The sequence below is a fragment of the Mirounga angustirostris genome, unplaced genomic scaffold (assembly GCF_029215605.1).
Source record: "Mirounga angustirostris isolate CCGP_5_RB_7025 unplaced genomic scaffold, mMirAng1.0.hap1 SCAF_4, whole genome shotgun sequence".
NCBI lineage: Eukaryota > Metazoa > Chordata > Mammalia > Carnivora > Phocidae > Mirounga > Mirounga angustirostris.
The window spans coordinates 38,492,418-38,509,740 of NW_026991712.1; the positions used below are offsets into that span (position 1 = coordinate 38,492,418).

General features: G+C 41.1%; 1 protein-coding gene across 1 annotated transcript in view; it reads right to left on the reverse strand.

The window, feature by feature from the left end:
• The window catches only part of LAPTM4B (lysosomal protein transmembrane 4 beta), a 75,068-nt gene that overhangs the window by 29,835 nt on the left and 27,910 nt on the right, over nucleotides 1–17,323 (reverse strand). The window contains exon 2 of the mRNA XM_045896186.2: nucleotides 16,115–16,226. Within this exon, the coding sequence (XP_045752142.1) occupies nucleotides 16,115–16,226 (112 nt within the window). The remainder of the gene's footprint in view (nucleotides 1–16,114; nucleotides 16,227–17,323) is intronic.

Consider the following 17,323-nt stretch of genomic DNA (forward strand, 5'->3'; position numbering starts at 1 on the left):
AGATTCAAGGACCTGGTACACACACACAAAAATGTAAAATATCTCATTAATAATTTTTATGCTGATTACATGCTAAAATATTTTGGATATACTGAGCTAACTAAGGTAAATCTTGTGTCTACCTTTTTTAAATGTGGCTTCTAGGAAATTTTAAATTACACATGTGCTTGCACTCTATTTCTATTGAAAAGTTCTGGTCTAGAACAATGCCTATTTCACAGTAGGGACGAAATGAACATTTAATCAAGAGGTCATGTTACTCTATCTTTAGAGATTCAGATTAGTACATATGGCTGGGGTTCCAGTGTGGGGTGCTCATAGCTAAGAGAGCACAAAAACCCACACAGTAAAGGATCTGTACGATGCTGACAGCATCCGAGGCACTTCACAGACACCTCATTTAGCACTCCTGACTCTGAGACAGACCGTGTTCCCACTGAGCAGACTGCAAAACTCAGCTTGGAGGTTATGTGACTTGCTGAGACAGTACTTGCATCAAAAGGCTGAACTGTGACTAATCCTCGCTCTGGGGATTTCAGATCTCTGGCTCTTCCTGCTAAGACTCCGCAGCTTCTGCTTCAGCTTTGACTACTGACCGATGACCCAACCTGGCCTGTCACTTCCTACAGGTATTTCTCCAAAGGAAAACATTCCACTTCTAGAACCATCCTCTCTGTATCCTCAGCTTTAGAGATGAGAGGACATTTTAAGCAGGAAGGCTACATAAAACGCAGATATATCAAGAAAGACCATTTGCCATCTTAAGAAAAAAACAACACAAAGGCTCCTGAGATTAATCTACAGATTTAGTGCAATGAATTCATAATGATGCTGGTGACTATTATTAAAGGAGTGAAAATTTGATTCTCAAAAAAGAAAAAAAGATCACTTGGAGGGTGATTAGTACTAGTCAATACTTAAAAGATCATGATTTCTGGGGCATTTGGGTGGCTCAGAAGCATCTGCCTTTGGCTCAGGTCATGATCTCACGGTCCTGGGATCGAGGAGTCTGCTTCTCCCTCTCCCTCTGCCCCTTTCCCTCTCTCATGTTCTCTCTCTGGCTTGCTCTCTCTCTCTCTCAAGTAAATAAAATCTTTTTAAAAAAAGATCATGATTTCTTTCAGGATATATGCATATTTTGTTGTTTTAATCCCTTTCGGAGGGATAATTTTAATGCTACATTAATTTACCTTTTACTCCTTGTGAGGGAAAAGATACCTACAAGGAAAGTTCATGTATGCCTTATAGCATTCTTGCAGGATCAGTGTGGGGGGGATAAACTTGAATGCATTTTCCATGCAAAACAAAGGCCAAGAGACTGACCTAAAGCCTCTCTGTAGGGAGGCACATATGTAAATACACATGGATGCATGTGAAGCAATGAGGGTTATCAGGTTCTTCGTTCCTACAGAAAGCTATGACCACAGTGGGATGTCCATCGTCTGCTTTTATTTTCCCCATTTATACATGTGCTTTCTTTCCTCAGTGAACTGGGCACTGTGTTATTTCATTTAATCCTTATAACAACCCTAAGAGATAAGTACTATTATCATCCCCATTTTAGATACGAAAAAGATGATTCAGAGAAGGCAAGTAACTTGCCCAAGGCTGTCCAGCTAGTAAGTGGTGGATGGGATATTCATCCCAAGCAGTCTAACCCCCGAGTCAATACTCTCAGCCAGTATGCTACCCAGCTGGGAAGGAGGTAGATCACAGGCAGTAATGCAGGTCAAAGTGCGGGGAAAACCACACAGCCACCCTAAAAGGAGCTGGACATCAGTATGTACTTGCTATGAGCAAAACCTATTCAAACTTACAGTAATCTCTAAAACCTGCACTCAGGCAAAAGTTTATTATTTTCTTGTCTACTGAGATGGTTTCCAAATTCTGTACAAGCATATTTTATAATGAGAAAAAAATTAATTTAATGGAAGCCAGCCCATTTATAGGGTATTTTTTACTTCACAGATCTTAAAAGAGACAGATAGGTAGACAGACAAACTCAAAGCTGTATTCAAAAATTTTAACATAACCTATGAAAATTAGTATAACCTGTATATCCTATTCTGGAGTAAAAAGAAACTCCAGAACCAAATCTCACATAATCATAAACAATGTTTACATGTACATCTTTCTCAAAGAAGAGAAATTTATTTTTTAAAAGATTTTTATTTATTTATTTATTTGACAGAGAGAACACAAGCAAGGGGAGCTGCAGAAGGAGAGGGAGAAGCAGGACTTCTCAGCGGGGAGCCTGATGTGGGACTTGATCCCAGGACCCTGAGATCATGACCTGAGCCGAAGTCAGATGCTTAGCCGACTGAGCCACCCAGGTGCCCCATCAAAGAAGAGAAATTTAAAAGGCACAAATAAAAGTCATAAAATATCCTATTACCATTCATAATGACATACTACTTACCATTAAAAAAATGTTAATTTGAGATGAGGAAATTTTCAAAATTCTGTTCATACAAATGATTATACCAACCACACTGACCAGACTGAATATATGACAAGCATGTGAAATAGCTTAGGTAGAATCAAAGTGTAAACTGAATAAAAACACAGAGCAGATAAGATAAAGCAGGCTTCATAAGCCTTCTCTCCTAGCAAACAAGAGCACGTGTTGATTCTTCTGAAATAATGTGTAGTACACCACGGTGAGCATGAGTTACTCTGAGGGATTAAAATTTATTCCTGTTATTTATTTTTATTTTATTTATTTGTTAGGTAGGTTCCACACCAGCATGGAGCCCAACACGGGGCTTGAACTCACGACCCTGAAATCAAGACCTGAGCTGAGATCAAGAGCTGGACGTTTAACTGACTGAGCCACCCAGGAGCCCCTAAAATTCATTCCTTTCAATTTGTCATGGGTAAATGAGGAAATGATTCTAACAACAATGTACGGACTTCTACAATCAGTAATAGTACTACTGTTCAGTGACAGGGACATCACATCCTTTACTTATTCTTGGCACAGTAGCTCCCCATAGCAATCTAGTCCGAGCTCACTGTCCTCACACTGTTCCCTAAATTAAATTCCTTCTTTAATAATGCAGTTCTAATTTGAAAAGGATCCTAAGAAAAGCTATACCACAGGCCACAAAAGGCTAATTAGACAATGTTTTCTGATACTTAGTCAATTAATCAGTGAAACAGAATAGGCTATAAAGGAGTTCTCTGAAATGCCTCTCTTCTTCTTCTAATTGTCAATTACTAGTGAGACTGAGTATTTCTTCTTGATTAATCACCCAAATCCCTCATTTCTTTCTCCTGCTCATTTCCCCCTCCCCTTTTTCCTATTTGAGTTGGTTTCTATCTCTTGTAACTGAAAGTGTTCTGCCTAACACAATTTGCAGTAGTTCCTGAATATATTAAGAATATTACCGGGCGCCTGGGTGGCTCAGTCGGTTAAGCGACTGCCTTCGGCTCAGGTCATGATCCCAGGGTCCTGGGATCAAGTCCCACATCGGGCTCCCTGCTCTGCGGGGAGCCTGCTTCTCCTTCTCCCCCTCCCCCTGCGGGTGTTCCCTCTCTCGCTGTGTCTCTGTCAAATAAATAAATAAAATCTTTAAAAAAAAAAAAAAAAGAATATTACCTTTTTGTCTGTCATAGATGCTGCAAATCGTTTTCCCAATTTATTTCTCTTTCAAGATTATTATGCTGATCTTTGATACAAAATGTGTATGTTGGCGTGTGTGTATATGTGTGTTTTCCCTTATAATGATTCAAATCATTTCTTGCATTGTTGTCTCTTGGCCTTGATGTCATGAAACGCCTTTGTTTAAATACTCTTATTTCTAATTCCACTTTTACTTATAGTTCTTGGATTTGGTTCCTTTCCATAAAACTTGGAGCTAGCTAGATAACTACTTGATTCATGTTCCCATCTCACTTCCTTAATCAGAAGTCATGTTATGTCTCAAGTTTCTCTCATTTTTGGTCACATTCCTGGCACTGCAGTTTATGAAAACAAATACTATTTGGGGTATATTCTCACCATTAAGTCTAGAGGAGAACCATTTTCGGATGGATTTGCAGCAACACTATGAGCTACTGAAAGCAAAATACAAAGCTCTAAATGCCCACAGGGGCGAACAGAAAACACAGGTTCCAGTCCCTCCTATGGAGTCCCATCTGAGGGTGAAAGCTTGGGGAGGAATAAGCAATAAGGCACTAGTTTTATTCCATTAAAACAGAAGGAAGTTTCTAATATACTTTTTGTATGTGTGTGGCAATTGTTTATTGAAGTAGATTCAGATAGAAGAGTTTTTGATAACCTGGCTAATTTACAACTTTATTCTTAAACTCAAAATTTATTTCCTGAATACTAAATAGGTATGTAATAAGGAATAAACACCATGAGGACATAATCAGGACATAACCTCTGTTCTGATGCTGAGTGTCTAGGGGGAAGAGAGGGAGACTTTAAGATGAGACAACTGATGAAGAGCTAAGGGAGGTCAGAGGGGGCAGTATTATTTTCAGAAAAGGGGAATACAGAATATATTGGAGGACGTGGTTATTCGGGCTGGGTTGTTTTCTTCCTTGTTTTTTTTAATTGAGATATAATTCACGTACCATAAAATTTACTCTTTATTTTATTTTTTTATTTTTATTTTAAATTTATTTATTTGAGAGAGAGGATGAGAGGAGAGAGAGAGCACATGAGAGGGGGGAGGGTCAGAGGGAGAAGCAGACTCCCCGCTGAGCAGGGAGCCCGATGCGGGACTCGATCCAGGGACTCCAGGATCATGACCTGAGCCGAAGGCAGTCGCTTAACCAACTGAGCCACCCAGGCGCCCCTAAAATTTACTCTTTAAAACCGTGTACAAGTCACTGAGTTTTGGGTATAATCACGAAGTTGCATAGCCCATCACCACTAATTCCAGAATATTTTCACTCTCCCAAAAAGATCCCCCATACCCTTAGCAGTCACTCCCCATTCCCCCTTCCTCCAGCCCCTGGCAGCTACTCATCTAGCTTCTATCTCTGTAGATCTGCCCATTCCGTACATTTCATATAAATGGAATCATATAATATGTGGCCTTTGTGTCTGGTTTCTCTTACTGGGCATAATGTTTGCAAGGTTTACCCATGCTGTCAGCCCTAAGATTTAAAATAAGCTATAAAAGGTTAGGAAGAATTAGTTAATTCAATAATTTACTTAAACTGTCAAGTTCAGAGAATCTCTCTTAACCCTCTATTCTCTAAGATAAGGATGTTAGCTCTTGCTAGCTATATGTTTACACTGAGATATATACTGACATAATTAAGTCTCTCTATAAAAATAGAACAACTGGGGAGCCTGGCTGGCTCAGTCAGTGGAGCATGCAACTCTTGATCTCAGGGTTGTGAGATAGAGCCCCACACTGGATGTAGAGTTTACTTAAAAATAAAATCTTAAAAAAGAAAAAGAAAAAGAAAAACCAACAAACAGCATTTACATTTTTTTTTGGTGCGATTATGTTCACTAGAGAACCAAGATATGTATGTGTCTAGACCACAGGAGCAGGAAATAAAAGAAATTTATTTTGGGGGTGCCTGGGTGGCTCAGTCGTTAAGCATCTGCCTTCGGCTCAGGTACTGATCCCATGGTCCTGGGACCGAGCCCCACATCAGGCCCCCTGCTCGGCGGGAAGCCTGCTTCTCCCTCTCCTGCTTGTTCTTCTCTCTGTCAAATAAATAAAATCCTAAAAAAATAAAAATAAAAATACCTTTATTTTTTTATTTTTTTAAGAAATTTAATGAAAAATATGAATGATCTATAGATTTAATGCAATCCCTATTAAACTACAAAATTTTTCACAGACCTAGAAAAACCAATCCTAAAATTTTTATGGAACCATAAAAGACCCCAAATGGCCAAAGCAATCTTGAAAAAGAAAAACAAAGCTGGAGGTATCACAATTCCAGACTTCAAATTATACTACATAGCTGCAGTAATCAAAAGACAACCATAGACACACAGACAACCACAGACACATAGATCAACAGAACAGAATAGAAAACCTAGAAATAAACCCACAATTATATGGTCAATTAATCTTCAACAAAGCAGAAAAGAATATCCAGTGGGAAGAAGACAGTCTCTTCAACAAATGGTGTTGGGAAAACTGGACAGCTACATGCAAAAGAATGAAACTGGACCACTTTCTCACATCATACACAAAAATAAACTCAAAATGGATCAGGTGCTAAATGTGAGACCTAAAACCATAAAAATCCTTGAAGAGAGCACAGACAGTAATTTCTCTGTCATTGGCTATAGCAACATTTTTCTAGATGCATCTCCTGAGGCAAGGGAAACAAAAGGAAAAATAAACTACTGGGACTACATCAAAATAAAAAAGCTTCTGAACAGGGAAGGAAACAACAACAAAACTAAAAGGCAACGTTTGGAATGGGAGAAGATATTTGCAAATCATGTATCTGATAAAGAATTAGTATCTAAACTATATAAGGAACTTATCAAACTAAACATCCAAAAAACAAATAATCCAATTAAAAAATGGGCAGCAGGCATAAACAGACACTTCTCCAAAGAAGACATCCAGATGGCCAACAGACACATAAAAAGATGCTCAACATCACTCATCATCAGGGAAAGGCAAATCAAAACCACAATTTTTATTATTCTTATGTTAATCACCATACATTACATCATTAGTTCTTGATGTAGTGTTCCATGATTCATTTTTGCATATAACACCCCGTGCTCCATGCAGAACGTGCCCTCTTTAATACCCATCACCAGGCTCACCCATCCTCCCACCCCTCTCCCCTCTAGAACCCTCAGTTTGTTTTTCAGAGTCCATCGTCTCTCATGGTTCATCTCCCCCTCTGATTTCCCCCCCTTCATTCTTCCCCTCCTGCTATCTTCTTCTTTTTTTTTAACATATAATATATTATTTGTTTCAGAGGTACAGATCTGTGATTCAACAGTCTTGCACAATTCACAGCGCTCACCATAGCACATACCCTCCCCAATGTCAGACATTTTATTTTATTTTTTAATTTACTTACTTATGTTTTTAGAGAGCATGCAAGCAGGGGAAGGGGTGGGGCAAAGGGAGAGGGAGAGAGAAAATCTCAAGCAGGCTCCACGTCCAGTGTGGAGCCCAACACAGGGCTGAATCTCACGACCATCAGATCATGACCTGAGCTAAAATCAAGAGTCAGACGCTTAACCAACTGAGCCACCCAGGTGCCCCTGTATTCAGATATTTTAAAAATGTTACGTATCTCTGTAAATTCACTAAACTCATTGACTTGTACATTTTAAAATGGGTAAATTTGTGATATATAAATTATTCCTCAATAATGCCATTTTTAAAAAAAGGTATAACTAGACAGAACTAGACAAAATACCACACGTAAGGTATCACTTCTCCCTAGGTTAATCAATAAGTTTAACATTTGTAATTAACAAATATGCAACAGGACTGCCTGAGAACTGGACAAGTTGATGCTAAAGCATAGAAGAAAAACAAATAAGCAAGAATAGTTAGAAGATTTCTGAAAAAGAAGGACCAGGACAGGCTCACCATACACTACAGCATGTTTGCAATGGGGAATTGGTCCTGAGCATTTATTCCCACCCTTCTAGTGTGTCTGCCTATTCTGCAGAGGCTAGAAAGCTAAAAATCTGAATTTTCCAGACTCCTTTGCAGCTGGGTGCTGGAAGCAGAAACGTCTCCCCAGATAGATGGGAGACACACAACGACAACTCTCTCCTCCAACCAAACACCTTGGGCCCTGCGCATGGCTCATCTAGTCTAGTTTCAGCAATAATCCTGCTGAGTCAGCTCACTGAAAACCCCTCTCCTTGATATCTGATCATCCTGATATCTGATCAAATTCGTCATCCCCCAGCCTCTATAACTTGCCAGTCTGGTTTGCCTTCTGCAAGAATCCTGTTGAGCTGTCAAGCAAAAACCTCTCCAGCCTTGATGTTTCCTCTAATTTTCTATCCACTGACCCCCACCTGCTCCGTGGCTACACCACTCCACTAGTACTTGTTGGAGAGGGAGTTGAGCTTGACCTCTTTCCCCTACTGCAAAACACCACTTGAGTAAAGTTTTCCTTACCATCTTTAACAAGTGTCTGAATAACTTTCTCATCAACACAATAAAACTGAAAAAGCAAGTCTCAGAAGGAGGCATACTATGTGAATCTACTCGATAAGAAAGTTCAGCATGAAAATTAAGCAGATCAATTAGTGATACAAATGTATGCGTACGTCTATAAAGAACAGCAAAGGGATGTTGACGATAACAGTTCAGCAAATGGCTCTCTCTCAGATCAGAGGAAAGAATATGCAATCCGGAAGGGACATATAGGACTCTTTCGCAAGTAAGGTAAAATTCAACTTCTTAAAATGAGTGGTGGGTACACAAGTACTTGTACCATATCATTATTTGGTATTCTGTAAATACTGTTTTATACCAGGGCACCTGGGTGGCTCAGTCGGTTAAGTGTCTGCCTTGGGCTCAGGTCATGATCCCAGGGTCCTGGGATCAAGCCCCTGGGATCGAGCCTGCTTCTCCCTCTGCCTCTGACCCTCCCCCCTTCTCGTGCTCTCTCTCTCTCTCAAATGAGTAAGTTAAAAAAATACTGTTTTATACCTATTCACTATTAATAGAGATAATTTGGTAAAAAATGAAAAACTCCAAATTATTACTAATGAAAAAAGCAAGGTGGATATTCATTATACATGAAACCTTTCTGAAAGGTTTGAATTTTTTCAGAATAAAGATTTGGAGAAAAAACAAGATCCTCACACTAAATCCATGCTAATCGGTAGATCACATCCTGATTTTAAACACATTAAAATGCAAACAGCAACAACAACAAACTTCATCATCAGAGAAGCTGCAGGTGGGAAAAGAACAACACACAAAGAAGAGCACTGGATGCTTGAGCTACTTTACTTTATTTCCTGCTCACTCCCTCACCAACTTGGAACCTCAAAGGAATCAAAGGAACCTGCAGGGGGAGCACCTGGGGTGGCTCAGTCGGTTAAGCGCCAGACTCCTTTTGGTTGCCCGACTCCTCTCGGTTTCAGCTCAGGTCATGATCTCAGGGTTGTGAGATCAAGCCCAGCACCAGCAGGGCACCAGCTCCACGAGCTCAGCAGGGAGTCTGCTTCAGGATTCTTTCTCTCCCTCTGCCCCTCCCCTGCTCTCTCTCAAATAAATAAATCTTTTTTTAAAAAAGGAATCTGCAGGTTGAATGAATCTAATTTTATTTTGTATTTTTTAAAGATTTTATTTATTTATTTATTTGACAGAGAGAAAGAGAGAGAGAGCACAAGCAGGGGGAGCTGCCAGCAGAGGCAGAGGGAGAAGCAGGCTCCCCACTGAGCAGGGAGCCCAATGCAGGGCTCAATCCCAGGACCCCAAGATCATGACCTGAGCAGAAGCGAGACACTTAACTGACTGAGTCACCCAGGCACCCTGGCTTAATGTACCTAATTTTTAAAAACACATTTAGCAAAGTTCTTTATTCCTGTAGGCAAAGTGGGGAAACGCGCACCAAGCAAAATAGTCTGGTTAAGTGGAACACCTAGGTAAGCAGATGAATGATTTTATGAGATGTCCTCCATTTGCCTTTCACCATCCAGTTCTCTGGCCCAGGAGGCAGATCTGAATGGGCTATCAACAGCCTCCCTTGCCCTCTGGAGTCCAGCCAATGAGGAGTCCAGACAAGAGATCAGAGGGAAGGAGAGGTTGCCTTGGGTTGGCTTTGGCCCTAGACCAGAGGTCACTGGTCCTAATGAAGAGGTTAACCCTGTATGAGTCTCTCATCCCCAGCTCCAGTAACCACAGCCTCCCACCCCTCCTTCAGGTCTAGGGATAGTCATTGCTGGCCTTGATTAGTCATGTCACTTCATTATCCCTAGTGGTCTTCTTACATCTTTGTAAAAAAAAAAAAAAATCTCTTTAACAATGTTCACTAAATGATCTTTTAAAAAAAAATAAGCAAGATGTCGTTAATGTGTAGAATATGCAACCTTCTGAGCCATGTGATTTAAAAGATAAGTACAAAGATGGGAGGATGGGAGGGTGGATGGATGAAAATAAAGGGCCAGGATGGTTCCTTTGGCTCCACTTCCCTGCTGCTGCAGATGTATGTCTATTTTCTCAAGACTGCGGGGATATTCATGCACAGTGGACAAGCTGTGCAGACTGCCTGCCAGGCTTGCATGGGGGCATGTGAATAGACAGCAGGCAGGCAACCTGGGGCCCTTTCCAAATGACAGAGCACAGAGAGCTCTACTCTGTGCTGCCAAGAGCCATATGGAAAGCTCTAGCCAGTCATTCTTTTTTTTCTATTTCTTAGATTTTAATTATTAATTCGTTAATTAATTTGAGAGCGAGAGCGGTGCTCGCTTCGGCAGCACATATACTAAAATTGAGAGAGAGAGCGCACGGGGGTGGGAGTAGGGACAGAGGGAGAGAGAGAATCCCAAGCAGGCTGCACGCCCAGTGGGGAGGCCAACTCGAGGCTCAATCTCATGACCCCGAGATCATGACCTGAGCCAAAACCAAGAGTCAGACGCTCAACCAACTGAGCCACCCAGGCTCCCCATTGTTAGATTTTTTTTTTTTATCAAAACTTTCAAACATACAGAAAAAGTAGTGAATCACCATCATCCTTTTGCTTGTACTGTTTCATCTCTGATCACTCCATTTCTGTCCATTCTACCACTGGTGGAAATCTGGACTGTTTCCAATTTTTGGCTATTATGAATAAAGCTCCTTTGACCATTTTTATACCTGGCTTATGACGGACACAAGCATTCATTTCTGCAAGGTCCATATCTAGGAGTGGAACTGCAGGGTCATAGGGCAGATGTATACTTAGCTTTAGTTTTCCCAAAGTGGTTGTAGGATTTACACTCCCAGCGCAGTCTGGGAGTTCCAGTCATTCCGCAGCCTTATCAGCAGGTGGTATTATCAGCTAAGGTTGGCCATTTTGGAGCGGTGCAGTGATTCGCTACTGTGCTTGTAATTTGCATTTTCTTTACAACTAATAACGTGCAGAATATTTTCATATGCTTATTGGTCATATGGATATCTTCTTTTGTGAAGCATGTGTTTTTCTCTCATTGATTTCATCCAGAACCATTTATTGAAAAGATCATCCTTTCTCCCATCAATGTAGTGGTGTCTTTATCCTAAATTAGGTGGTCATATATGGTTACCATCCATTCTTGATGGTTTTTATGTACATTTCCTTCCTTAGGCCAAGTGTGTCTACTTGGTAGATAAAACTAAGTTTGACTGGAAAGACACATCTGCTGCAAAATTAATCAGAAATTAATTTCAGGGGCGCCTGGGTGGCTCAGTCGGTTAAGCGACTGCCTTCGGCTCAGGTCATGATCCTGGAGTCCCGGGATCGAGTCTCGCATCGGGCTCCCTGCTCGGTGGGAAGCCTGCTTCTCCCTCTCCCTCTGCCCCTCCCCTCTCTCATGTGCTCTCTCTCATTCTCTCTCTCTCAAATAAATAAATAAATCTTTAAAAAAAAAAGGAAATTAATTCGAATGACCTGTTTGGCACCATGCACAGCACTGAAACTTCCTGTCATAATTCTTTGCCAATCCATTAAAATTTCACAAATAAAATGCCACGAAGTCTACCTCTACTCAAAGTAAGTTACAAGTGTATAATACAATATGCCACACATACACGCTTCACAATCATTATCCTTTGGTCCTCTTAGTCAATAGACTGAACTATTTTTTTCATTAACTTTTTATTCTGAAATAATTTTAGACGTATAGGAAAGTTAGAACAGTAGAGAGTTCAAGTACACCCTTCATCCTGCTTCCCCTAATAGTAATCATTTATCATCAAAACCAGGAAATTAACACTTACATAATACTATTAATTAAACTACAAAACTTGTGTGAATTTCACTTGTCTCCCCCCTATTGCCCTTTTTCTGTTCCAGAATCCAACCCAGGATCTCATACTATATTTAGGTGTGTTTCTTTAGTTTCTGCCAATCTATGACAGTTCCTCATTCTTTCCTAGTATAGTCAATTTGGAAGGGGGGAGAGTGTAACATAAAAATATATATTTTTGTATAAATTATAATATTTTTCCATTATATAAAATATAATAAAAATACAAATGTTAAAGGGCTCGATTTTTTTTTAAGAGAAATCCTCATATTTTCTTTCTTTATCCCAGTGGATTCTCCCATATGCCTCATTTTTTAAATTTTTTATTGTTATGTTAATCCCCATACATTACATCATTAGTTTTAGATGTAGTGTTCCATGATTCATTGTTTGTGCATAACACCCAGTGCTCCATGCAGAACGTGCCCTCTTTAATACCCATCACCAGGCTAACTCCTCCTCCCACCCCCCTCCCCTCTAGAACCCTCAGTTTGTTTTTCAGAGTCCATCGTCTCTCATGTTTTGTCTACCCCTCCGATTTCCCCCCCTTCATTCTTCCCCTCCTGCTATCTTCTTTCCCATATGCCTCATTTTGATGTAAATAATACATCTTCTTCTACCAGATCATTTTAGGAAAATACCATACAGAAAAGTGAAATGCATTCTTGCTCTGTCCTTCTGGATAAAATCTGCAGATGGCCACCACCATTCCAAAAAGATATCAACTTAAAATTGCTATTTAAAGCAATTGATTGTACCCATTTCAAAGATTATTTAATTCTATCCATATGTGAGTTAAATACAGAAAGGCTTGTCAAACACAATGAACTTTGACCTATAAATTTGTTTTAAAAAAGGAGATCAGGGGCACCTGGGTGGCTTAGTGGGTTAAGCATCTGACTCTTGATCTCAGCTCAGGTCTTGATTTCAGGGTCGTGTGTTCAAGCCCCACAAAAAGGGGGGGGCACTTGGGTGGCTCAGTCAGTTAAGCATCTGCCTTCGGCTCAGGTCATGATCCCAGGGAGTCTCAGCTGGGAGTCTCCTTCTCCCTCTCCCTCTGCCTCTCTCCCCCTGCTCATGTTCTCTCTCTCAAATAAATAAATAAAACCTTTTTTAAAAAAGGAGATCAAGGGCGCCTGGGTGGCTCAGTTGGTTAAGCGAATGCCTTCGGCTCAGGTCATGATCCCGGAGTCCCGGGATAGAGTCCCACATCGGGCACCCTGCTCGGCAGGGAGTCTGCTTCGTCCTCTGACCCTATCCCCTCTCATGTGTTCTGTCTCTCTCTCAAATAAATAAATAAAATCTTTAAAAAAAAAAAAAAGAGATCAAAGCATGTGAAAAGGAAATGTAAGCGAAAAGAAGTTAAAAAAAGACTCACTCAAGCGACTATCCACTCCTCTGTACCTTTTTATAACATGTGATTTAAATGACTGATAGACAGTCCTAACCATAATTACAAACTCTTCATTCATTTCTTTCAAATATATGAGATATGAGAGAAACCTCAAATGCACTGGAATTAATATCCAGGACATTAGAGAACGATTACTATTTTAAACTCTTAAGTACCAGCAAGACTTTGAAGTTAGCTAAATTAAGCCGATACTGTCAGAGACTCATTACCCAGCTTAATCTCTGGCAATTAGATCAAGGCATATAGTGTTACTATTTGATTCTGAGAGAACTATAGCTGTATTATTTAAAACTTCTTTTTCTAACCTCAGTTACCTTAGAAATGGAATCCCCCTACTGGAAACAGTGAAAGATAATTTGTTTTTAAATGTCAATCAAACATTTTATCTATAGCTTACATAGTCTTTTAGCTCAGGGGAAGGAAGGCAGAGATATTAATTTAATATTAATGGAACTCATTATCCTTTCTGGAAGAATCCATAAGAGTAACAGGGTTATTCAAAATCGAGAGAAGGAGCGATGTTATAGCAGAAGTCCCGTCTCAGTCTGACAATGTCCCACACCCCAAGAGAATATAATGTCCTGACTGCTTAGTACATATTACAAAGCTATGGTGGTGGCAAGCGACAGATAGAAAGCATCTCCTGGGGGCGCCTGGGTGGCTCAGTAGGTTGGGCGTCCAACTCTTGGTTTTGGCTCAGGTCATGATCTCAGGGCCATGAGATTGAGCCCTGCGTCGGGCTCCACGCTCAGCATGGAGTCTGCTTGTTCCTCTCCCTCTGCCCCTCCCCCCACCTGTGCTCTCTCTAAAATTGATAAATAAATCTTTAATTAAAAAAAAAAGAAAAGAAAAGAAAAGAAAGCATCTCCTGATTTTCTGTTTACTTCACTACGAGTTGCTCTCAGGCTCCTGTTCTGACCTCTACTGTTGGGGTACCTATAGGGCTCAATCTGGGAGCCCTTTCCTTTTCCCTTCACTATGTCCTTAACATAAATACCATTTCTAGGCTGATGTCCTCAAATTTACATCAGCCCAGACATCTGGGTTCTGGGTTACAGAGTCACATACCCAACCACCTTTTTAATCTCTCCACTTTAAGACAGTTTGTGTTTTAGCTGGAACATACCTAAATAAGAACGGTTAGTAAAACAGCAAAATGTACCAAGCACTTACTATGGGCCAGACCCCTTCTAAGCGTTTTTCATGTACTGTTTTAATCACCATGATAATCCCACAAGGCAGATCCTATGATCAGCCCTGCCTCTCAGTGGGGGAACAGAAGGCACACAAAGGTAACTAACTAGCCCCACGTGAACACATTTAATACATGGCATGGTCAGGATTCAAACTAAGGTCTTCTGCTTCAGAGCCTAGACTCCTAACAACCGCGCTGAGTCACTTAAAGCGAAGTTGAGCTCCCTCACCCAGGCACGTGTTCATCTCCTGACCCCAGACTCTCTCCCCCCACTGAAGATCGGTCTTTTGCTCAAGCTGGAAAGCAGGGATCATCTTTGATTCCTCCTTTTCCTTCCTCACCCACACTAACAAGGTCTATCAATCCTACCTCCGAAACCCACCCTCTTCCCCATCCTCAGTGCAGCCTGGGTCTCAGGGAAACACCCCCAAACTAGTCTCCAGACTTCTATGCTCACACACCAGTCTCCTAAATGCATCCTCCACTTAGCAACGAAAGGGATCTCCATAAAACACACATCAGTGCATAACCGCTGAATTACTAAAAATCACTGAGCAGCGATTTTCTCACCCTGAGAATAGAACCCACAAGCCTCACGGTCTTCCGAATGGTCCCGGTCTATCCCTAAAACTGCATCTTGAGTCACTGTCTCCCCACCTTACTCATTTTGCCCCAACATTTTTTAAAAATGCATTTACAGTTCTCCAAAGCCAATGACAATTAAATTTGCATGATCTTTTGTTTGGGATTATGCACAACACTGACTCTTTCAGTCAGTGTGGACACCACACAACTGTAATTATGAAATGTTCAGGTGTCTATGATCTTAGAGCTGGGTGCCTTGCCTCCTTCTGGTGTATCCCACATCCACATTCCTGTGTATGTTTCTACTTATTGGAAAAAGGCCCAAGTCTACCAAATAATGAGCAACAGTTTCTGGAACAGAGAATGATCATCTCCTATAAGAAAGGTAAATACAGAAACATAATAGAAGACACAATGAGGGGCACCTGGGTGGCTCAGTTGGTTAAGCGACTGCCTTCAGCTCAGGTCATGATCCTGGAGTCCCAGGATCGAGTCCCACATTGGGCTCCCGGCTCAGTAGGGAGTCTGCTTCTCCCTCTGACCCTCATGCTCTCTCCTTCATTCTCTCTCTCTCAAATAAATAAAATCTTTAAAAAAAAAAAAAAGAAGAAGAAGAAGAAGACACAATGAGATAGATATGCGTGATCCTTTTGACCTTGCTTCCTGCCATTTACTCCCCATCCTCTCAAAAAGGCCAAAAGGCCCAGGGTAAAAAGACTATGACAAAGCAATAATATAAAAAATGGGAAAGTTAATGTAAGGTGGAAAAAAAAAAAAGGAAAAAGAAAAGAGATCTCATTTAGACTCCTGCATTTAGAACAGAGGCAGAGCACGAGCAAACCATAAATATTTGTTGATCTGATTTGTAACGATGGAAACGAAGGGAAGTATCAGTTGAAATGGGCCCATGAATCAATATTTGTAATTTAACAGGAAGACCTGGTAGCAGGATTCCTTGCCCTTGAAAAATACCCAAAGATCTACAGCTGCTATCTGATGGACTTACTGGCATCATCCATGAACTCAAAGTCGCCTCCCAGCTCAGAACTTGAAAAGTGGTACTGGTCTGGGTCAGCCAGGGCGCTCAACAGAATCAGCAGCACCACAGCGTTGATGATCTGCAATAAGAAAGAAAAAAATTTAAGTACCCCCAGGATATGGTCCCTATAATAGGAACTTAAACTGACCATGTGGAATTTAACTTCAACAGAGGCTCCTCCTGTTCAACATTAAGCCACCCCCCTGAGGGAGCAGGCGAAGATTCCCAAGGCGGAAGCACTGTGGGTCCCTTGGGAGGCAGCCAGGGGCTCGTGGTCTGGTGGCGGCCACCTCGGGGCAGAAGCCCTAGAGCAGCGAGCAACCCACACCGACATACGCAGCAACCCCGATGCCCAAGGTGGGAAAAACACAGGAACTCTCCAGTTAGCCCAGTGCACTCTGATAAGCAACCACAAGTCCTTCCAGGTGATCAAACATTTTCACAGGGTCAGACAATCTGAGCCTTGAGACCAGCTAGGGAACAGAGTCAGAGGATGAATGCAAAGCCACGGCAGCTGAGCCAGGTTCGAACCTCCCGTTGTGGCACAGATGAGCCCCTTTCCACCCAGGCCCAAGGCTCTGCCTTCTGAATACCACAGAGTACACATCCCTCGGGTACTTCAAACTTAGCTTGCCTGAACGGAAATCACCTTCCCTCACATCTCCCATCTCTTTTTATGTTCTTTTTATGTTCTCTACCTTAAAAAAAAAAAAAGCATCACCTTCCCTCACATCTCCCATCTCTTTTTATCCTCTTTTTATGTTCTCTACCTTAAAAAAAAAAAAAGCATCACCATTAATAATTAAAAGTGGAAAACTCAGGCACTATGCTAAGTGCTCTACGTGGAGTCTCTCTCTCTTAAGCTGTCCAATAACCTAATGAACTCAGCACTAAATGATCCCCATTTTATAGACGAGAAAACTGAGGCCTGGGGGTAAAGAATATTGCTAAAGATCAGGCAGCTAACAACCTGCATCCACAAATTTTTGGAATTAAAATCTCTTAGCCTCCTGTTTATACTTGAAACCTGATTATCTTTGGGCTTATTTTAACACCTTCCTTATCCCCACATCCGACCAATTGGGAAATTCTGGCTGTTCTACTCATGCATTTCTATTTCCTTTATTCTTCCTAACTGCCCTTGCTGCATGCTACCGATGTGTACCAACTGTGGCG